Source organism: Molothrus ater, chromosome 6 (genome assembly GCF_012460135.2).
Source record: "Molothrus ater isolate BHLD 08-10-18 breed brown headed cowbird chromosome 6, BPBGC_Mater_1.1, whole genome shotgun sequence".
Taxonomy (NCBI): domain Eukaryota; kingdom Metazoa; phylum Chordata; class Aves; order Passeriformes; family Icteridae; genus Molothrus; species Molothrus ater.
The window spans coordinates 10,265,710-10,285,620 of NC_050483.2; the positions used below are offsets into that span (position 1 = coordinate 10,265,710).

General features: G+C 58.8%; 4 protein-coding genes across 10 annotated transcripts; 1 reads left to right on the top strand and 3 right to left on the bottom strand.

Moving 5' to 3' along the window:
- Nucleotides 1–111: 111 nt before the first annotated feature.
- On the bottom strand, nt 112–2,021 carry NDUFS8 (NADH:ubiquinone oxidoreductase core subunit S8). Of its 3 annotated transcripts, XM_036384740.1 has the most exons (9): nt 1,929–2,007; nt 1,744–1,890; nt 1,343–1,357; nt 1,187–1,252; nt 1,043–1,105; nt 868–957; nt 613–785; nt 410–538; nt 112–324 (listed from the first exon to the last, which is right to left on the bottom strand). In XM_036384740.1, exons 1-9 carry the CDS (start codon nt 2,005–2,007, stop codon nt 193–195), a joined length of 894 nt encoding a protein of 297 aa, XP_036240633.1. In that variant the 3' UTR covers nt 112–192. The 3 variants fall into 3 exon arrangements, with proteins under 3 accessions (XP_036240633.1, XP_036240631.1, XP_036240632.1); XM_036384738.1 differs by lacking the exons at nt 1,343–1,357; nt 1,744–1,890 and having other exon boundaries at nt 1,187–1,234; nt 1,950–2,021; XM_036384739.2 differs by lacking the exons at nt 1,343–1,357; nt 1,929–2,007 and having other exon boundaries at nt 1,187–1,234; nt 1,709–1,879.
- A 975-nt stretch (nt 2,022–2,996) lies between these two features.
- Nucleotides 2,997–7,859, bottom strand: LOC118687011 (aldehyde dehydrogenase family 3 member B1-like). The gene is made up of 10 exons (XM_036383659.2): nt 7,590–7,859; nt 7,276–7,438; nt 6,446–6,556; nt 6,241–6,361; nt 6,025–6,110; nt 5,736–5,817; nt 5,115–5,501; nt 4,760–4,926; nt 4,482–4,581; nt 2,997–3,280 (listed from the first exon to the last, which is right to left on the bottom strand). Exons 1-10 carry the CDS (start codon nt 7,688–7,690, stop codon nt 3,087–3,089), a joined length of 1,512 nt encoding a protein of 503 aa, XP_036239552.1. The 5' UTR covers nt 7,691–7,859; the 3' UTR covers nt 2,997–3,086.
- Nucleotides 7,860–7,950: 91 nt separating this feature from the next.
- On the bottom strand, nt 7,951–16,649 carry LOC118687005 (aldehyde dehydrogenase family 3 member B1-like). Of its 4 annotated transcripts, none has more exons than XM_036383647.1 (11): nt 16,618–16,649; nt 14,106–14,315; nt 13,592–13,754; nt 11,413–11,523; nt 11,205–11,325; nt 11,017–11,102; nt 10,740–10,821; nt 10,189–10,575; nt 9,854–10,020; nt 9,580–9,679; nt 7,951–8,517 (listed from the first exon to the last, which is right to left on the bottom strand). In XM_036383647.1, exons 2-11 carry the CDS (start codon nt 14,297–14,299, stop codon nt 8,324–8,326), a joined length of 1,605 nt encoding a protein of 534 aa, XP_036239540.1. In that variant the 5' UTR covers nt 14,300–14,315; nt 16,618–16,649; the 3' UTR covers nt 7,951–8,323. The 4 variants fall into 4 exon arrangements, with proteins under 4 accessions (XP_036239540.1, XP_036239539.1, XP_036239541.1 ...); XM_036383646.1 differs by lacking the exon at nt 16,618–16,649 and adding an exon at nt 14,766–16,316 and having other exon boundaries at nt 13,592–13,737; XM_036383648.1 differs by lacking the exon at nt 16,618–16,649 and adding an exon at nt 14,766–14,862.
- UNC93B1 (unc-93 homolog B1, TLR signaling regulator) lies at nt 16,308–19,899 on the top strand. 2 transcript variants are annotated; one of them, XM_036383645.2, is made up of 11 exons: nt 16,308–16,512; nt 16,594–16,735; nt 16,813–16,966; nt 17,043–17,204; nt 17,269–17,398; nt 17,478–17,571; nt 17,651–17,775; nt 17,848–18,030; nt 18,100–18,373; nt 18,599–18,717; nt 18,811–19,899. In XM_036383645.2, the coding sequence occupies exons 1-11, from the start codon at nt 16,309–16,311 to the stop codon at nt 19,075–19,077; spliced, it is 1,854 nt and encodes a 617-aa protein (XP_036239538.1). In that variant the 5' UTR covers nt 16,308; the 3' UTR covers nt 19,078–19,899. The 2 variants fall into 2 exon arrangements, with proteins under 2 accessions (XP_036239538.1, XP_036239537.1); XM_036383644.2 differs by having other exon boundaries at nt 17,848–18,373.
- Nucleotides 19,900–19,911: the final 12 nt, after the last annotated feature.

Genomic DNA, 19,911 nt, shown 5'->3' on the forward strand with positions numbered 1-19,911 from the left:
ACCCCCAGGACCCGCATCCTACTCCCCAAAACACAACCCCACACCCAGGGTTGGGGTCCCCCCAGGGGTCAGGGGCTCTGACCCCAGCGCTGGAAAGGAAAAGACACAGAGTTATGGGAAGGGGCTGACACCCATAGTGCCAGCAGAGGGGGAGAACCCCCAAACGCTTTATTTGGGGGGCGGGTGGGGCTGTCATCGGTACAGGTAATCAGCCTGGATGTTGGCTGCAATCTCAGCCTCCCACTTGTCGCCGTTGTTGAGCAGCTTCTCCTTGTTGTAGAGCAGCTCCTCGTGCGTCTCCGTCGAGAACTCGAAGTTGGGGCCCTGCCAGGGCAGGACGGGGTCACCCTTGGGGTCACCGTGGCAGGAAAGGGGAGTCCCTGCAGTCCCCCCTGCAGGCCCCACTCACCTCCACGATGGCATCCACAGGACAGGCCTCCTGGCAGAACCCACAGTAGATGCACTTGGTCATGTCGATGTCGTAGCGCGTGGTGCGGCGGCTGCCGTCGGCGCGGGGCTCGGCCTCGATGGTGATGGCCTGGCACAGGGACACCGTCATGGCCAGAGCCCCGGGTGAGGAGGAGGAGGAGGAGGAGGAGGAAGTAGTCTCACCTGTGCCGGGCACACGGCCTCGCAGAGCTTGCAGGCGATGCAGCGCTCCTCCCCAGATGGGTACCGGCGCAGCGCATGCTCCCCACGGAACCGCGGGCTCAGCGGGCCCTTCTCAAACGGGTAATTGATGGTGGCCGGCTCACGGAAAAGGTAGCTCAGGGTCATGGCCAGGCCTGTGGGGGAGAAAGAGGGGTTATGGCATATTTGGGAAGCGGGGGATCACCCCACAAATGAGGAGGATGAGCGGGGTCGCACCTCGGACGAGCTCGGTCCAGAGCAGGGTCTGGGCAGCGCGGTCAGTGATGGATCGCATGTCCATGGCCGGCTCCCGGATGTTGACATACTCTGCGGGAAGAGGGGAGCTGTGCCCACCCTGCAGAGCCCTGGGGTGGGAGCTGAGCCCCCAGGGGGGTGGGATGGCTGTACTCACTGTAACAGTCCCTGGGGGTGCTGGTGCTGAGCGGGCGCAGGGAGCCCAGTGGGGCCAGGGGGCCTGGGGAGGGACAGGAGGGTCAGCAGGGTCACAATGGGGTTTGGGGGGTTCAGGAGGTTGGGGATTCCTGGGCGGCCTCACCTGCACGGGCAGCCTGGTACAGCAGTCGCAGTGCTGCCATGGCCGGTCCTGGGGGGCAGAGGGAACCTCAGCAACTACCAGTAAGGGACTGGGGCTGCCAGGGGCCCCCATGGGGGACACTGGCACCCTGATCCCCGCTCCTCCACCCAAAGAAACCCAGACCCCCAGGCACTCCTGTCCTAACACTCCACAAGGGACTCCAAGTGCTTTTCCCTAGGGACCTAAGCATCCTGTTTCTTTTGCCAACCCCTCTCAAGGCACCCAGGCATCCTGCCCCTCCTTGCAGCCCCCTCTTAAGAGACCCAAGTGTATCCCCCAATATCTTGTCTATCCCCTAAAAGGGACCCAGCTGTTCCCCCAGGGGACCCGGGCATCCACACCCCACCCTCCAGGGACACTCAGATGTCCCTTCCCCATCCCACCCCTAAGGATCCAGGGGCCCTGATGTCCTGCCCCTCCCAAGGGCCCCACGTGTCCCCCCCATCCCCGTCCCCATGCCCCTCCCTGCCGCCCCGCACCCACCTGAGCCCCCACGCGGGACCGATCCTTCCTGTCACCCCCCAAGTCCCCGATCAGCCTGTGTGTGTCCCTTCGGAGAGGCTGGCGCGGGAGGGCAGCGCAGTGTCCGGGCCGCCCCCTCTGCCCCAGGCGGATTTGGGCGGCCACTACACGCCACTGGGGGTGACCACAGCCCCGGGCCGCCCCCCGGGCCGCCCCCCGGGCCGCCCAGGCTGCCCCCCTGGGCCCCCCGCTCCCACCTCACCTGCCCTAAGGGCCCTCCGCCGTCCTGACCCCTGGTCGCCCCCGCGGGCACTGCGCATGCGCGTGCGTCTGCCCGTCGTGGGCAGGACGAACGATGGCGGACGCGCTTCTCATTGGTGGGAGTCCCGCAAAGGGCGAGGGGGGCGGGAAGAAAGAGGGAGAAGCGTCGCTGATTGGGCGGAGAGCGGCCGTGCTGCGCGGCGATTGGTGGGGCGGGAGGGGGCGTGTCCGAAGGGCGGGCGGAAGCGCGGGTTCATGGCGGAGGCGCGCGGTTGCGGTGCTGGCGCGGAGCCTCCCGCTCCTCCAGGGCTTCCCGAGCCTCCGGAGCTTTCCGTCCGGTTTCTGGAGCAGCTCGGACCACGGTTGCCGGACGGTCTCGCAGCTGGAGCGGCCCAGATACTTGGATTCACTACAAAGCCCGGCTCCGCCTCTGGCGGGCTCAGCGCTGGCCCCGATCCCTCAGCCCCGGCAGAGTCCCTGGAGGCGGGCATCAGGGATGTTTCCCCTTCCCTATTAAACTGTCTTTATCTCAGCTGCCTCGTCCAGTTGTCTCCATCCGCCCACCCGGGGAAATCCCCGTGGCATTCAGCCAGGACAACCCACAGCCTAACAGAAATGGTTATCCCTTTAGCGGCACAACCAGCCCCGCAAATGGAGCATCATGGAGCAAAGGAAACTGGGATCATGGGGCAGGATAAACGGGAACATGGGTCAAAGGAAACTTGGGATCATGGAGCAGGAGAAACTGGGAACACAGGGCAAAGGACACTGATATCATGGGGCAAAGGAGACTGGGATCATAGAGCAGGAGAAACCAGGATCGTCCCAGCTCAAGGATTTAGGATTAGGGAGTTGTTGTGGACCTTCTCAAGGCAGAGTACACAATGAGGGGCATAGGAGACCCTTCTGTTTGGTGGTACCAGTGGAAATAAAGCCCCAAACAGCCAGAAAAGAGGGATATGGGACTGGAATGGAGGAAGATGTGGGGGACAAGGGACTCTTGGGGTGAGCAGGGGTGCAGGGAAGTGAAAGAGAAGCACACAGGATGTTGAGAAACACCTTTCATTGCACCTGAGCACCAGGACCAGCAGCAAGAGATGTCCTGAGTGGGCAGACCCTGAGTGGGATGTGGAGACTCTCAGAGCAGGGTACAGTCACTCTTACGTGTCACCTTTAAAGTGGCCTGGATGAGCCCAAATTTCCTCTGGCTGTAGGGGGGATAGCGCGGGGCGTTGAGGGACTCCCGGCCCATCCCGCGCTTCAGGCACCCACGGGGGTGGGAGAAGGTGTCAAAGCTGAACTTCCCGTGGTGCGTTCCCAGGCCGCTGTTCCCTGCAATACACAGCACAGGACCCTGGTGGGGAGCTGGATCTGGCCATCCTTTGGGTCAAAGAACCCAAAATTAGGCTCCCAGCTCTGTGAAAGCAGCACCACACCTTCATCCAGCTGCTTTCCAAGCCATGGATGAGCTTCTCAAGAATGTGACTCAAAGAGGACCACAAAGTGACCTAGTGCACACCCAAGTTGATGTTTGGAGTGGGAAGATTAGGCTGGAAGGTGGAGAAATACTCCAAAACTCTGTCATCAGTGGATTTTACCATTTCAATTAACATGTTTAGCAACTGGATGGGCGTCACTGATGAGGTGATGGCAGCAGCAAGATGCTCCCACCAGATGAGCTTCCCTACCACAGGAATACCCTCCAAAAGACATCCCATCCATGCTGGATCCAGCCCTGCTGCAGGGGGGCAAGACTGCAGGGGTGGAGAGGCACAATGACCGAGGTGCCTTTGGCAAGGTGGGACCCAGCACCAGGGATCAATGTTGGGAGGTGAAAGCTGGCTGGCCAGGAACAAGCACAGGAAAGCCAGGCAGGCTGGCAAAAAAACAACGAAATCCACAGATGATTTGGTAACAGATGGGATAAAATGCCATGAGTCAGCCTGAGCCAGTCAGTCTTCCTGATAAAATGCTAATCATGGTTGGGGTGATGCGTTGGGTGCAGTTCCTCACACATCAGCAGCCCCAGGATAAAGGGAAGTCACTGATGCCTCCTGGCCAGCTGAGTGGGAAGAGAGGAAAAAAGGTGGAAAACAGGAGTGGAAAACAGGAGCTGGTAGTGGAGATCATCCCATAAAAAGTAGGTGTCTCCATCATAGAATCCCAGGATAGTTTGGGTTGGAAAGGGCCTTAAAGATTATTCAGTTCCACCCCCCCAACCATGGGCAGGAACACCTCCCACTAGACCAGGTTGCTTCAAGCTCTGATTCCCTGTGTGGTAAACCAGACATTTCCATGGATCCCAGGAACACAGAGCATGGGATGGGGAATATGGAGAGAAGGAACCTCAGGGTGCTCCATGGTTGTCCAGCAAAGCCCAAGAGCCCAAGATGAAGCAAAGTGCTTCTGGAGGAGAATTTCCCTATGGACTACTGAGCCCTCTGGAGCTGAGAGTTCCCCCTGAGACCCTTCCTGACCATGGGTGGGATCACACCTGGCTCCCAATGGCCAGGATTGGGGATTTTAGACCTACCAATGCCTCCAAAGGGCAGTGAGGGCAGTGTCACATGCATCAGGGTGTCGTTGCCACAGAAGCCACCACTGCTTGTCCTCTCCAGGACCCGGTTCACCACCTGGGAGTGACGTGAAGAAGATGAGACATGGATCTCCCATCCCATTCCACTAGTTCCAAACACAGTCCATACCCCCTGACTAGGGCTGTGTGCTGTAAGGGAAGCACTTGGAGCACAAACATGGCTGGATACAGCTGCCAAGAAGCACAGGGCAGGTGTAGTCCTGGCTTGGCTCTACCTTGTCATCTGAGGAGAAGGCATAGACAGCCAAGGGCCGCTCCCGGCTGTTGATGAAGTCAATGGCTTCATCCACGTTGGTGATGATGACGATGGGCAGGATGGGCCCAAAGATCTCCTCCTGCATGACGGGATCTGAGGGCTGCACATCCACCAGCACGGTGGGAGCTGCAGAGAGGAAACCTGACAGCATCAGCCGGGCACAGAGGTCGGAGATGGCTCCTTGGTGATCCCCCAGGACACATCTCCTGTACCAAAGGCCACCTGGCCAAGTACCCAGTTCCCCTCATACTCTTCTCCAAACCTGGAATGTGCTCCATGCAAGGATGCAGATGTGAGTGACCCCCAAGCCTCACCGATGTAGTGCTCGGCCTCGTCCGTCTGTCCCCCGATGGCCACGCGCCCGCTGCCCAGCAGCGCCTGCAGGCGCTGGAACTGCTTGTCACTCACAATGCGGCCAAAATCCGGGGATTCTCGGGGGTTGGGGCCATAGAAATCATTGATGGCCTTTTGCAGGGCTGGGAGCAGCTTCTCCTGCATCTCCAAGGTGCAGAGCAGGTAGTCAGGTGCGATGCAGGTCTGCCCCGCGTTGAAGAAGCGGCCCCAGGCCACGCGCCGCGCCACGTTGGTCACATCACAGGTGTCAGACACATAGCAGGGGTTCTTGCCCCCCAGCTCCAGTGTCACCGGTGTCAGGTGCTTGGCAGCGGCTGTCATCACAATCCGCCCCACCGGGGGGCTGCCTGTGGGTAGGGAAAACATGGATTGAGGTGGGAATCCCACCAGCCATCGCATGGCTCTGGGATGTGGCACTGGGTCCCACCAAACCTCAGATACACATCCCAGATCCTCCAACAGATCCTGGTACACATCTCCAACCCAATCCCTGCCTTCTTCTCCAGGGATGTCTGGAGGGAACGCATCTTCCTCCTCACACAAAATCCAGGCAGGGCTCTGCTCTGTCCCATGGGACGTACCAGTGAAGAAGATGTAGTCAAACTTGTTCTCCAGCAGCCTGGTGGTCTCCGGCACACCACCAGTCACCACAGCAAAGCAGTCCTGCAAGGAAATGAGAAAGGCCCCCTCTTGTCACCATCTGTCCCCACCAATAGCACCCTGGGAGGCTGGGACACTGGCTGGGCATGGAGGAAGGAAGTTGGGCAGTACATGGAACCAGAGATGCTGTGTGAGGCAGGCTCAGAACACAGCTCTGTGTATGCAGGGATCCCTCAGCCATGCCACAGGGATGGGGGAAGAGTGTCCCACCTTGTCCAGGTAGCTGGGCAGCGCTTCTGCCACGAGTCTTTCTGTCTTCTTGGACACCTCAGAGGGTTTGACAATGACACAGTTCCCTGGCGAAGACAGAGAGGATGTTGGAGCTGTGACATGGTGACAGCCAGCCCCTCTATGGACGAAGTGCCCTCACCAGTGCTTGGCACTGCTGGGATCCTCCAGGCCAGGGGACTGGAAGTTTGGGCTCACCGGCAGCGATGGCCCCGATGAGGGGCACCAGGAAGAGTTGAATGGGGTAATTCCAGGGCACTATGATGAGCACCACCCCGTAGGGGTCCTTGCGGATGAAGGCAGAGTCCAGCTGCATTGCCTGTGGGACACCCGCCACATCAGGTCCCACCCTGCACCACCATCCCACCCAGCTCTGCCTCCCATCCTCTCTCTCCCCTCTCACCAGAATCCTGTCCACCTTCTCGTCCTTCATCCAGCGGGACAGGTTGTTCAGGGTCTCATGGAGCTCATTCTTGCACACGAGGATCTCAGATAATTCGGTTTCAAAGGGTGCCTGCAGACACCAAGGATGCAACATGTGACCTTGGCATATCCTGCAGCTCTTATCCCAGTGCTCCATAGTGTTTTGCCCAGGACTTGGGGACTGGAGTCCTCTACATCCCATGCTGGATTCAAATCCCTAAGGGCATTGAGCACCCCCTGTGTCTGCAACATGATGCTTTTAAGCACTGATTGCTTAAAAATAGGAAAAATTATGCAGATCCCATTCATCCAGACAACAGGAAGAATAGGGAGGGTGTCCAAAGGGACTAGGCTGGGGAAGAGAAGACAATGAGCCCTGTGTGGTATTAAGGCTCTGGCTACAGAGCCAGGGGATCTGGGCTCAGGGAGTCACAACCTGGGTGAGCCCCGTGGGAGGAAAGGGGGTGACATCAGGTGGGAAGTTCAGGGCAGGGAGCAGGGACAGAAATCTGGGATTAATTTGCCCAGGGAAGAGGGAAACTGAGGCTGGTGGGTGTGGGAATGGTTATCCCTGTCAAGGTGCTGCTCACCACACCCTCTGTCTATGGCAGAGCATGGATGGACTTTGGAGTACGGGTGACAGTGACATGCTTCATCTCAGTCTCCCAAATCCAGAGGCTGTGAGTCTGAGGCAGAGCCCAGGCAGGGCTGGAGAACCCAATGAGAGGAGGACAAAGCACCCCCAGCCGGGCTGTAGGAGCCTCTCAGCTCCTCCGGCCACCAAGTCCTCCTGTTCCTGTCCCCTCTCACCTTGCCCAAGTCAGAGGTAGTGGCATCCATGATCTGCTGCTTCTTGTCATCCAGGAAGCGTCCCAGAGCCTCCAGCTGGGCCACACGGTATTCCATGGGCCGAGTCTTCCCAGAGAGCCAGGATGCCCGCAGGTGGCTGACCAGCCCTGCAAAGGGGTTCCTGCTGTGGGGACAGGGGTGTTAGAGGGATTCCAGCCCCATTCCAGCTCCTCAGAGCTCCACATCATCCCAGCCCAGCATCCAGGTGCCACTCCAGAGAGAGGATGGAGCACTGGGACTCCTCCTGCCACCCGTCTGTCCCTCCACACTGTCACCTCAGGGTGTCACCATCCACACTCCCGTTCCCAGCATTGCCCTCGGGGGCTCTCTTGGCCTCGCTCTCAGGAAGCTGGGGGAAGACAGTTCCAGTCTCCATGCTCCCACAGGTGCAGCATGGGATGGTTGCACCGGGGTTATCAACCACAACTTCTCTCTTCTCAGCTAACACGGTGGCTGCCAGCTTCCTGCCCTGCCCTCTGGCTGCCTTCCCCTTGGCTGCCCTCTGGCTGTCCTTCCCCTTGCCTGCCTGCCCTGCCACACCTCCCTTCCAGCTATAACTGCTTGGGGAGGGAAACGCCCCCCAACCCTCCCAGCACCCCCCAGACCAGAGGAGGGAGGCACAAAGAGAGGCTGGCAGAGAGTTTGATGCAAAGTCTTTACTACAGGCAGAGTTACACGGAGCAAAGAGCAACAGCAAGGAGGGAGAGAGGTTCATTCCAAAGGAAAAGTCCGTGTGAGGGGAGATGGGACTGATGGGAGCACCTCTCCACCAGAAAGAGAAGTTTGGACTAAGAAAAAGATTTTGGTCATTTCAGCTGTGTCCTAGAAAATGGTTTGGAGCAGAGGCCACAAAGGGTGCAGGAGAGGATGTCCATCCCGGCTGTCTGACATGCTCCAGCGAGGCAAAGGACACAGCAAGGAAGTGGGGAGTGTGATGAAGAGGGAGAGTGGGACAGTTCCAGGTCTTCCCGCTGACTCTGTGGCATCTTCAGAGCAGGGCACGGCAGCCTCAGAGCAGGGTGCAGGTGCCCCTGCGCTTCACCTCGAAGGTGGTGGTGAGGAGCCCCAACTTCTGCTGGGTGTAGGGGGGGTAGCGCGGGGTGTTGAGCGTCTCCAGCCCCATGTTCCGGTGCAGGCAGCCACGGTGGAGGGAGAAGGTGTCAAAGGTGAACTTCCCATGGTATTTTCCCAGGCCACTGTTCCCTGAAACACACAGGACAGGTCCATGCTCAGGATGGGACTCTGTTCCTGATGATGCCTTCTCCAAGCATCAAAATGAGGGAAAAAGACAACTACGGGATTTTCTGAGCAGCACAGACATGGTGGAGGAATTCCATTTTCCAGTGCCTCCTCCAGGTATATCATGCTCAGTCCAGCCAATCTTGCTGCAGCTCAGCAGTTTGGAGGCCCCTTTTTACCCACCTCCATTTATCTACACAAGCTTTGCTGGGTTCTGCAAGTCTTGATTTCACTCCATGATGCTCCACCGTATCTGCCCACAGCTGGAGCTGTTCGACCCTCTTCCCGGAACTCTAAAAGCCTGGAGCCACATTGGCAACACCAGTTCTCCCAGTTCCTGTGGCTGGTTTAACTGGAGGTTAAGTGACTTCTCAAGGAAGCTTTGGTGCCATCTCACCCCAATGACTTCAGCCCCTTCACCTGCTCTAAAGTGGCTTTACCTAATAATTGAAGGTGGTTGGTCTGAATCATTCCAAATTAAGATAAGTTACGGAATGGGAAGTACAAAAAATTGTTCCCTGAGCCACAGGCAGGTGAGGAATTAATTGTCTGGGTGTTTCATTATGTCTGACTCAGGTGCCAGCGCCGACAGAGATGCTGAGCAAGGGCAGCACCAAATGAAGGGACTTATCCCAGAAATATTTTGGGAAGAGATCAAGTCATACGGAAGTATTCTGGGAAACAACATTCCTGTATTTCTGTATCCCTGGACCGTGCTGCACCCACAGCCCAGAGCTAAGCAGCCTCACTTTTCACCTGAAAAAGCAAAAATTGGTGCCTCTGGAGACCAAAAATTTCTTCTTCTCCAAGATCCTGGAAGAGTTTCTCCAGGTTTTCATAAGCACTTTGTTCCTAGTATTTTGTCCTAAAAGTTGGAATGAAGGTACAACCTGGCTCCTGAGGGACATTAAGGAATCCAGGCCAGAACCACACTGGCTGGAGGAAGAAACTTCCATTCCTCACCATGGCTCAGGCCACGGATCACACCTGGCTCCCAATGGCCAGGACTGGGGATTCTGGACCTACCAACGCCTCCAAAGGGCAGCGAGGTCAGTGTCACATGCATCAGGGTGTCATTGCCACAGAAGCCTCCGCTGCTCGTCCGCTCCAGCACCTGGTTCACTATCTGGGAGGGAGCAGAGAAGGTAGATGAGGGGCTTGCACTTGGCAAACATTACCCAGTTTACCCACCAGATGTTCCCAGAGTGTCTGGGCTCTAAAGACCCTTCAGAGCACATCCTGGGGCTCGTGGAGGAGGTGCCCAACCTCCCTCCCCACTTTTTCTGCTCCACAGACACACCTTGCTGTCGCAGGAGAAGGCATAGAGGGCCAATGGCCGTGGCCGTGCGTTGATGAAGTCAATGGCTTCATCCATGTTGGCGATAACAACGATGGGCAGGATGGGCCCAAAGACCTCCTCCTGCATGGCAGGGTCCGAGGGCAGCACATCTGCCAGCACGGTGGGAGCTGCAGAGAGGATCAGCCAGGCACAGAGGTTGGAGATGAAACCTCCCCTCAGGACCCATTTTTAAGCACCCCTAAAACTCTTTTCCCTCTAGAGCCTCCCCTCTCTACGCAGACCCGCTGAAAACCCCCAAGGTGCTCACCAAGATGTGAGTGACCCCCAAGCCTCACCGATGTAGCGCTCGGCCTCGTCCGTCTGTCCCCCGATGGCCACGCGCCCGCTGCCCAGCAGCGCCCGCAGGCGCTGGAACTGCTTGTCACTCACAATGCGGCCAAAATCTGGGGATTCTCGGGGGTTGGGGCCGAAAAACTCAGTGATGGCCTCACGCAGGGCGGGCATGAGCTTCTCCTGCATCTCCAAGGTGCAGAGCAGGTAGTCGGGCGCGATGCAGGTCTGCCCCGCGTTGAAGAAGCGGCCCCAGGCCACACGTCGTGCCACATTGGTCACATCACAGGTGTCAGACACATAGCAGGGGTTCTTGCCCCCCAGCTCCAGTGTCACCGGTGTCAGGTGCTTGGCAGCGGCTGTCATCACAATCCGCCCCACCGGGGGGCTGCCTGTGGGTAGGGAAAACATGGATTGAGGTGGGAATCCCACCAGCCATCGCATGGCTCTGGGATGTGGCACTGGGTCACACCTGACCTCAGATACACATCCCAGATCCTCCAACAGATCCTGGCACCACATCTAGGAGGGCTCTGCTCTGTCCCATGGGACGTACCAGTGAAGAAGATGTAGTCAAACTTGTTCTCCAGCAGCCTGGTGGTCTCCGGCACGCCACCAGTCACCACAGCAAAGCAGTCCTGCAAGGAAACAGAAAACATCCCCTTGTGTCACCATGTGTCCCCACCAACAGCATCCCAGGAAGCTGAGACATTGGCTGAGGATGGAGGGAGGAGGTTCTGCACATAGATGATGTGTGGGGATGGTGGGTGTGAGGCAGGGTTGGGAACACCATGGTCTAGGAACAACAGACAAGGACAAGAAGGGCTTCTCACACTGTCCAGGTAACAGCTCAGAGTTTCAGCAATGAGTCTCTCTGTGTTCTTGGAGATCTCTGAGGGTTTGATGATGGCACAGTTCCCTGAGGGAAGATGAACAGGACATCAGCACAGTGACATGGTGACAGAGACCCCTGGGGAGACCCTGGCACTTCCAGGCCAGGGGACTGGAAGTTTGGGCTCACCGGCAGCGATGGCCCCGATGAGGGGCACCAGGAAGAGGTGGATGGGGTAATTCCAGGGCGCTATGATGAGCACCACCCCGTAGGGGTCCTTGCGGATGAAGGCAGAGTCCAGTTGCATCACCTTTAAGGAAGAACATGATCTCAGCACTGCCTTCCCCACCAGCAATCCCTCTCCCCCACTTCCCTTTGCCCGGAGCTTCCTTCTTACCAGGTTCTTGTCCACGTGCTCATCCTTCATCCAGCTGCACAGGTTGTTGAGGGTGACATTGAGCTCATTCTTGCAGAGGAGGATCTCACTGAAGAAAGCCTCGAAGGATGGCTGGGGACAGACATCATGGAAGTGCCACCCCATCACTGACCCCATCATTGACCCTGTCACCCTAACACAAACCCCATTACCCAACACCAACCCCATCACCCTAGGAGGCATCTCTCCCTCCTTCCAAACATCAGTAGCAGGAGGATCTCTTCAGCAGAAGTTTCCATCACCTCCTGTAACTCCTAGGGAATATCAGTGACCCAGAAATTTTATGAAAATAGTTACTTGGCCAGAAGGAAAAAAAAACCCTCAAAATTTAAAATTCTCATGCTATTTGTCAAATTCCTGAGCTCAGCACTGTGAACTGGCAACAGAACCCTGAGCCAAAGCAATGTCACCAAAGCTCCTGAAGAGCTGGTCCTGGTGGAAGGCATCCTTCCCACTTGAATGTTCAAGCTGGAAGCAAAGCCCCAACCTCCCTTTCACTGCCTGTGGACTAAAGCTGCACCTTTTAGTCTTAAATTTAGTCAAAGTCTTAAGACCTTGACTAAAGGGAAGTAATAAAAACCACAGCTTAAACCCCTTGTGATGGAGAAGTGGGTCCTCTTGATAGTTGCGGAGCACAGATTGGGATCATATCATCCTTGCAGGAGAAGTGAGAAGACACCAGGGATAGCCCAGCAGGCTCACTGGAGCCCCTTCATGACCTGGGGAGCAGGGGAGCAAAGCTCCTGTGCTGTGACATCATATTTTGGACTCCTCCAACCCAAAACCACCCCTGGATTGGAGTCTTCCTCCCATCTCCACACCACTTTGGAGTTGGGAAGGCTGGTTGCTGATTCCCAGGATCTTCCACCACCAAGAGACCTTCAGGTCCCCAAAAGGCAGCTGCCAGGAGGTGCAAGGACCCTCTTGGAAGCGAGGGCTCAGGAGACATATGAGATAATGGAGTGAAGCAACGGGGCCATTCTCAACCCAGGATGATGATGGCATCACCAGGATAAGGAAGATGATGGTTCATTAAGAATTTTGATGAGATACAAAGGTTGTGAGATAGGACATTAAGTCTGAGGTCATCCCAGTGCCACCAATCATGGGCACCAGAGAGGAACTGGCATTGCTGGAGGTGAGACACCACCTCAGCTACGTAAGAGCAGGTGAAGTGTCCATCTAGCTATGAGGGCCCGGCTGCATAACCAGCTCATTACTGGACAACCGGATCTAATTAGGAGTAATTAGGAAAGATGATGGACACACTCAGAGCACTGATGCCTATCAAGGCCTGGCTGAAGAAGAAGGCCTCACCTCCAACAAACAAGGCAATCAGGAGCCTTGGGAGATGGCAGGACAGGGAAAGACATCACTGAGGGCATGAGCCACTTCACTGATGCCGAACAAAGAGGTGAGGATTCATGGAATCCTGGAATGGATTGGCTTGGAAGGGACCTTGAAGCACATCCAATTCTGCCCCATCATGGGCAGGGACACCCTCCACTAGCCCAGGTTGCTCCAAGCCCCATCCAGCCTGGCCTTGAACACTTCCAGAGATGATGAGCTGCGACCACTAGAATTATCCATAGTGTAGATGCTCCCACTTCACCAGCAGATCATCCAGGAGCTCCTGGCATGCCACAATACCCTGAGCCATATCCAGAGCCCTGCCCATGCCACCATGCCAGTGAAACCAGTCCCTTGGAGGCCCTGGGAGGAATGTGCAGTGCCAGCACATTGCACAATGCCAGTAATCCTGGGCGTGCCAGGCTGGCCAGGAGCACCCCAGGATGTCACCCTTGTGGAGGTCACGTGGACCCGCAGGATGCAGACCAGAGTGTGAAACGCTTCCACCTCGGCCGGTCACCGATAGGCCAACAGGGCCTTTGCCTGGTTTCAGGGCACCAGGGATGGGATCAACAGCACAGTCCCTCCACTATCCCTGGATCTGCAGGGATCCAGCACTAAGAAGATGCACCAGCCTGGGAGCACATCAAGGCATCAAGGGGGAATCAGGACTCCAAGGAAGGGATAGCCCTGTGCCCAGACACTCACAAGGATACAGCACCCGAACAAGGGAGTCTGAAGGACTTCAAAGATGTGATGCCAGTAGCCCCCAATTCCCAGCCCCTCTTACCTTTCCCATATCCAATTCAGTGGCTTCCAGAATCTCCTGCTTCTTGTCATCCAGGAAGCGTCCCAGAGCCTCCAGCTGGGCCACACGGTATTCCATGGGCCGAGTCTTCCCAGAGAGCCAGGATGCCCGCAGGTGGCTCACCAGCCCTGCATAGGGGTTCCCACTGCAGGGGTGAGGGTGTTAGAGGGGACCCAGCTCCATTCTACCTCCCCAGAGCTTCATGTCATCCCAGATCCACATTATCCCATTCCAGCATGAAACTGGATCCCAGATTCCCTGGGGACAGTGCAGGGAGTCTGCACACACCTGTCTCCCTTGCTGCTGGGAGCAGCCCAACACAGCACCATTCCCCGCTGATCCTGTCTTCTCCCTTGGGCTATGCTGGGACATGGTGGCTCACAGACCTCAAACTTTTCCCTCAGCACTAACCCGGGGTCCCCGTTGCCCTGGCACTGCCACAGCTTCCCCTGCCCACCTCCCTGTCTCCCTCCTGCCCCCAGCCCCTTGCTCTCACCATGGAGTGCTGCAGACCATTGGAACTGGCCCCTTCCCAATCCCGCTGCTTCCACTGCACCCAGCAGCTTTCCCAGGATCTTTGCCAGGATCACTGCCCGTGCTGCTGCACTTGCCGCAGCCCAGGAGCTGCTGCTTGGGGGGCTCGAGGGGCTGCTGCATGCCAAGCTGTTGGAAGGAGCTGCCAGTCTCCATGGAGAGCGTGGTGGCCCTGGGGAGAGAGAGACACTGCGTGGGTTATGCCAGGATGGAAGTGCTGGAGATGCCGGCTCAATCCCAAGAGGAGTCACCTGCGGCACCTTTGAAGAGCAGCTTGGTGCTCGGGGCCGTCCTGGTTGTGGGGTGACTCAGCCCAGAGCAGCTGCCAGAGGCCCTGGGAGATGCCTGGGATTCCTGGGATAATCACCATCCTCTGGACACTGACCTGCCCAGGTTGCCCTGCTGATTTAGGGTCACCTATGGGGACCTCAGGGACAAGACACCCCCAAACCTGGGGAGCAGAGCTGCAGCCCCCCATCTGTCACCCTCTCCCTCTCCATGCCCAGACACCCACCCTTCCTCGAGGGAACACCCCCTGTGCCCCATAGCCCCCACCAGCATGGGGGGTGTCAGAGGGGTGCCATGCAGGGAGTGCCAGCTTTGGGGACCCCGCAGTGCTTACCTGGGAGCTCGTGTGGAAGCTGGAGGAGCGCGAGGCCAGGCAGGCACTGCTGAGGCTCGGGGTGAGGGTCCCTAAATGCTGTGGGGCTGGGCCCCATGGCCAGGGGCGGGAAGGATTGGGCCCCGCCTCCGTGGGGCTGGCAGTGGGGAAAAGGTCTGGGATGGGATAGGATAGAATGGGACCTCCCCCTTGGGATGGTAGAAGTCCCATGGCCACCTCACCACCACCATGAACCTTGACCCATTTGGACCCCACAGACATCCTTCATCCTGCTCCCATGACCACCCTGTTCCATGGGGGTCCCACAGACACCCCTCATCCCGCTTCCCAAGGGTTCCATGATCAATAGACACCCACCATGCTGCTACCATGACTACCCTGGCCCATAGGGGTCCCACCAATACCCCTCATCCTGTTTCCCAAGGGTTCCATGATCAATAGACTCCACTCATCCTGCTCCCAGGAAGGGCCCTTTGCCCCAGCACCCCAGGGTGGCTCCCATTGCCTGGGGTGTGGGGGGCCCTCAGGACGGGTGTTGCCCCTGCCCCACCGCCATGACCCTTCTGGGGCTGTTCCATGTGTATCCCCCCCTATCCTGCAGAAACCAGCACCCTCCCAAGAGTCCCATCCCAAGAATCCCCCGCTACCGGCTGGGCCAGATCCTGTCCCGGAGATGTCAGTCACCCCATCCGCCCTGCCCAGCAGTCCCCTCGCCCTGCCCCGGGGCACCCCGCCGTGCCACGCACCCGGGCACCCTCCCAGCCCCAGCTCTGGGGTGACACCAGGATAGGCACGTGCCCTACACCCCCCGATTGGGGTGTCCCCCCGCCCAGGCACTCTGGCACATCCCCCGGACCGGAAAAGGGAAGCGAAAGCAGCAGGGCACAGCACCCAGTGCCACGGGTACCCCGAGGAGGCAGCATCCACCCCGAGGCCTGGTGGGAGCGCTGGGGAGGCTGGGGGGTCACAGGGGAGCGGAGAGGAGGGTAGGGCTGGGGTGCTGTGCGATGGGGGAGCAATGGGTGCTGTGCGGGGGGGCCAGGGTGCTGTGCGGGTTGGGGTGTGATGAGTGCTGCAGAGGCCGCGGTGCTGAGAAAGGACGCGGGTGGGGGGCACTGAGGAGGGCGGGCAGGGACCGGGGGGGGGAATCCGGGAGCGGAGGGGAGGGTCTGGGAACGGCCCCTTGAACCATCTCCGTCCCGCCCGTGCTAACCGAAAGAGGAAGCAGCTCCCGCCCCGCCCCGCCCCCGAGAAGTTCCGGCACGGGCAAGCGGGGCTGGGGTCGATGTGACGGGGCGGGGAGGCTGTGAGGAGGCTGGGGGTGCTGAGCCCAGAGGTGCAGTTCTGGGCAGTGCAAAGCTGGGTAGGGGGCACGGGATTCAGGGGTGCAGGATCTCAAGGTTCACAGGGGTACGGAACACAGGGGTGCAACCATGAGTGCATGTTCAGGGTGTGCAGAGCACAGAGGTTCAGGGCTTGGGGATGCCATGTACATGGGTACACGGTGCTGGATGTAGGGGTGCAAGGGCTGGGGGTGCTGGGCATGAGGGTGCAGGGTCTGTGTGTGCAGGTCACAGGGATGCAAAACATATGGGTGCAAGACTTGGGGTGCCAACAGGGTTCCTTCCACCCTGACACCATCCAGGGCTCTCCAGAAGCACTAATGGAGAAGGACGTTGACAGCTGCCAGGATGGGGCCAAGATAGAGCCAAGCACCAAGCTGGGCACCGAGGGGACAGAGACACAGGTGAGACCAGGGGGACACCCGTGGGGGGAAGCAGGCATGTGGTGGCCATCCCCGAGGGGTGACAGCTGCAATTACCCACAGCTGGACGATTTTGTGGGTCCTCACCCTGACTACAATGAGGAGGAAGAAGAGCAGAAATACTTTCGCCGCAAACGCCTCGGTGTCATCAAGAACGTGGTGGCTGCCAGCCTGGCTGGTACTCTCACTTACAGCGTCTACCTGGGTATGGGACCTCCCAGGGACCCCCAGAACAACTCGGGGTGTTCAGGGCATGGGGTGACCATCCCTGGACACCCCCAGGTCTGCTTCAAATGCAGCTGATCCTTCACTATGATGAGACCTACCGGGAGGTGAAGTACAGCAATATCCGGTTGGAGGACATTGACCGCAAGGTGCTGATGGGCATCAATGTCACACCCGTGGCAGCACTGCTCTACACACCCATCCTCATCAGGTACAGCCCCACCACACTCCCCGCCAGCATGGATCACTGGCATGGCCACCCACGCTTCCACTCCTTGTCCTGGCAGGTTCTTTGGCACCAAGTGGGCCATGTTCCTGGCGATTGGCATCTACGCCCTCTTCGTCTCCAGCAACTACTGGGAGCGCTACTACACGCTGGTGCCCTCTGCAGTGGCCATTGGCATGGTGATCGTGCCCCTCTGGGCCTCCATGGGCACCTACATCATGCGGTAGGCATCGGAAGGGTGGGTGGGGCGTGCATGGGGTGCTGGCTGACCCGCCTGCTCCACGCAGGATGGCCCAGAAGTACTATGAGTACATTAACTACAAGGAGGAGCAGGAGAAGGAGAAGCAGCGGGCACCACGGGACGCCTGCAATGCCTACATCATCATCTTCCAGACTGTCTTCTACTCCTGCTTCCACGTGAGCCCCGGTGGGGTGGCTGGGATGGGCGGGGGATCACGCCAGCAGCACTGAGCATGCACCCCTCTACATCCTGTAGTTGAGCTTCGTCTGCGCTCAGATGCCCATGATCTTCTTCCTCAACAACTACCTCTACCAACTCAACCACACGCTCTTTGCAGTGAAGCACTGCGGTGAGGCTGCGGGCGGGGCGCGGGGCGGCACTGGGAGCCCCCCGGTTGGGACTAACCACGGCCTGTGCCCCTCTGGCAGGGACCCTGAGCCACGGCACGCTGCCTGGTTTCAACAAGACGGTGCTGCAGAGCCTTCCCCGCAGCGTCAACCTCATCATCGTGGAGAGCGCCTTGATGGGTGCCGCCTTCCTCGCCATGCTGGTGGTGAGCGCCGGGGCGGGAGGGGACAGGGATGGGCTGGACAATGGCAGGACCTCACCTGCCGGCGCTCCGCAGGTGCTGGTGCTGTGCGGCGCGGCGTACCGGCCCATGGAGGAGATCGACATGCGCAGCATCGGCTGGGGCAACATCTTCCAGCTGCCCTTCAAGCACATGCGGGACTATCGCCTGCGGCACCTCTTCCCACTGTTCATCTACAGCGGCTTCGAGGTGCTCTTTGTCTGCACTGGATTTTCCCTGGTAGGATCTGTGATGGGGTGGGAGGTGACGGAGTGGGGACAGGTGATGCTGAGCCTCTGCTCTCTGCAGAACTACGGCGTGTGCGCGCTCGGGCTGGAGAGGCTGGCATATCTCCTCATGGCCTACGGCTTCTCCGCCTCGGTGTGCTCCAGCCTGGCCCTGTGCATGCTGCGCCTGCGCCGGCACATCCCGCTCCTGGCTGGAGCCCTCATCCACTCTGTGCTCCTGGTGACGCTCTTCTGCTGGGCGCCGGAGCCCCGGTGCCTGGCGCAGGCACCGCTGCTCTACAGCATTGCCGCACTCTGGGGCACCGGCAGTGCCCTCAACAAGACCGGAATCAGCAGTGAGTAGTGGGAAGGTCCTAAAACAGCCTCTGTTGTCCCCAAAACGCCTTGGGGGTCCCCAAAACAGCCTGGGTTGTCCCAAGTTTTTCCACACATCCTCTCATCATGCACCACGAGTTTGTAGTCTCAGTCCTTGGATCCACGGGACAGACTCACTGTGATTGTCCCCCCTGCCAAGGGGACACACCACAGAAAGGGGACACTGATTCCAGTCTCTGCCACAGTCCTCCTGGGGATGCTGTACAAGAAAAAGGAGCGCCAAGACTTCATCTTCACCATCTACCACTGGTGGCAGGCCCTGGCTATCTTCACCGTCTACCTGTGGTCGGGGCTGCCCATGAAGGTAAGTCCCAGATATGCCCCAGCCCACTCTGAGAGATTCCAGGCTTTTTGGGGACACACCCCCACACCAATCCCAAAACTCTGTGTGCCGCAGGCCAAGCTGTCTATCATGCTGCTGACGCTGGTAGTGGCAGTGGGGACATACCTGTGGATGGAGCAGAAGGTGGCGTGGAACATGGAAGTCCGGCTGCCCCGTATCCCACGCCCACGCCACAAAACACGTGGATACCGCTACCTGGAAGACAACTCGGATGAGACTGGCTCTGACGGTGACGGGGACAAGGAGGATGATGACAGGCACCCAACTGAGGCCACCAGGGAAGACGAGCTGCCAAAAGAGGACGGGGAGCTGCTGGGATAGGGACAGCCTGTTCTGGGCCCCATCCTGCTCTTGGTACCTGAGGGGGTTCCACAGCTCCCCCTGGGTGGGCCCAAAATTCTGCAAACCCCCTCAGGTCAGGCTTGCAGCCCCCGAGCTAAGCCTAAAGCCCCCAGGCAGCCCAGATCCCCCCACATTGGCTGAAGGACCCCCACACTGGCCCATAGATTCCCTAGATCAGATCCAGAGCCTCCAGATTGATCTACAGCCCCCAAATTGTGGGACAGCCCCCAGGCAGGCCCATAGCCCCTCAAATTATGATGTAGTTGCTCAGGTCAGACCTGCAGGCCCCCATGCCAGGCCCAGAGCTCCCACACACAAATCCACAGCCCCTCATACAAGGCTCACGCCCCCCAGGTAGATCCACAGCCCCCCAAATTTGGCCAAAGGCCCCCCCAGGTGAGGCCCACAGACCCCTGAGCAGATGCACATTCCCTCTAGCAAGGCTTGCAGCCCCCCGCAATGTCCTGCAGACCCCCAGCCCTCTCGTATTAGCCCATTAGCATCCAGACCCCGCAGGGCTACCCTGGAGCCCCCAGGCAGGTAGACCCCCTCCCAAACTGGCCCACAGCCCTTCAGACCAGACCCACACGCGCCCCAGGCAGACCCTGCAGCCCCCCCTACGTTGTCCCGGAGCCCTTCTAGCTCAGCCTGCAGCCCCCCAGGCCGGCCCCGCAGCCTTCTCGACCTATCCCATCCCCATTTTCCTTCAATAAACCCCCTCCCTCCGTGCCCTTGGCCCTCACCTCCTCCATCCTCCGGCCGCGCACCCGAAGCGTCCCCTTCCCGAAGCGTAGACTACAGCTCCCGGCGTGC

What these genes read in the sequence shown, in the direction of transcription:
- NDUFS8 (XM_036384740.1), bottom strand. Translation starts at nt 2,007, where the DNA reads ATGCGCAGTGCCCGCGGGGGCGACCAGGGGTCAGGACGGCGGAGGGCC. An exon ending in CACCCCCAGGGACTGTTACA is followed by an intron (nt 958 to 1,042) that starts GTGAGTACAGCC and finishes CTCTTCCCGCAG; the next exon opens with AGTATGTCAACATCCGGGAG. An exon ending in AGGCCGTGTGCCCGGCACAG is followed by an intron (nt 539 to 612) that starts GTGAGACTACTT and finishes TCCCTGTGCCAG; the next exon opens with GCCATCACCATCGAGGCCGA.
- LOC118687005 (XM_054515145.1), bottom strand. Translation starts at nt 14,621, where the DNA reads ATGGGGGGCTGCAGCTCTGCTCCCCAGGTTTGGGGGTGTCTTGTCCCT. An exon ending in CACCAAGCTGCTCTTCAAAG is followed by an intron (nt 14,316 to 14,403) that starts GTGCCGCAGGTG and finishes CTCTCTCCCCAG; the next exon opens with GGCCACCACGCTCTCCATGG. An exon ending in AGCACGTGGACAAGAACCTG is followed by an intron (nt 11,326 to 11,412) that starts GTAAGAAGGAAG and finishes TCTTCCTTAAAG; the next exon opens with GTGATGCAACTGGACTCTGC.
- UNC93B1 (XM_036383644.2), top strand. Translation starts at nt 16,309, where the DNA reads ATGAGGGTGCAGGGTCTGTGTGTGCAGGTCACAGGGATGCAAAACATA. An exon ending in CAACAAGACCGGAATCAGCA is followed by an intron (nt 18,374 to 18,598) that starts GTGAGTAGTGGG and finishes TCTCTGCCACAG; the next exon opens with TCCTCCTGGGGATGCTGTAC. An exon ending in GGTCGGGGCTGCCCATGAAG is followed by an intron (nt 18,718 to 18,810) that starts GTAAGTCCCAGA and finishes TGTGTGCCGCAG; the next exon opens with GCCAAGCTGTCTATCATGCT.
- LOC118687011 (XM_036383659.2), bottom strand. Translation starts at nt 7,690, where the DNA reads ATGGAGACTGGAACTGTCTTCCCCCAGCTTCCTGAGAGCGAGGCCAAG. An exon ending in AGAAGGTGGACAGGATTCTG is followed by an intron (nt 6,362 to 6,445) that starts GTGAGAGGGGAG and finishes GGTGTCCCACAG; the next exon opens with GCAATGCAGCTGGACTCTGC. An exon ending in ACTGCCCTTTGGAGGCATTG is followed by an intron (nt 3,281 to 4,481) that starts GTAGGTCTAAAA and finishes TGTGTATTGCAG; the next exon opens with GGAACAGCGGCCTGGGAACG.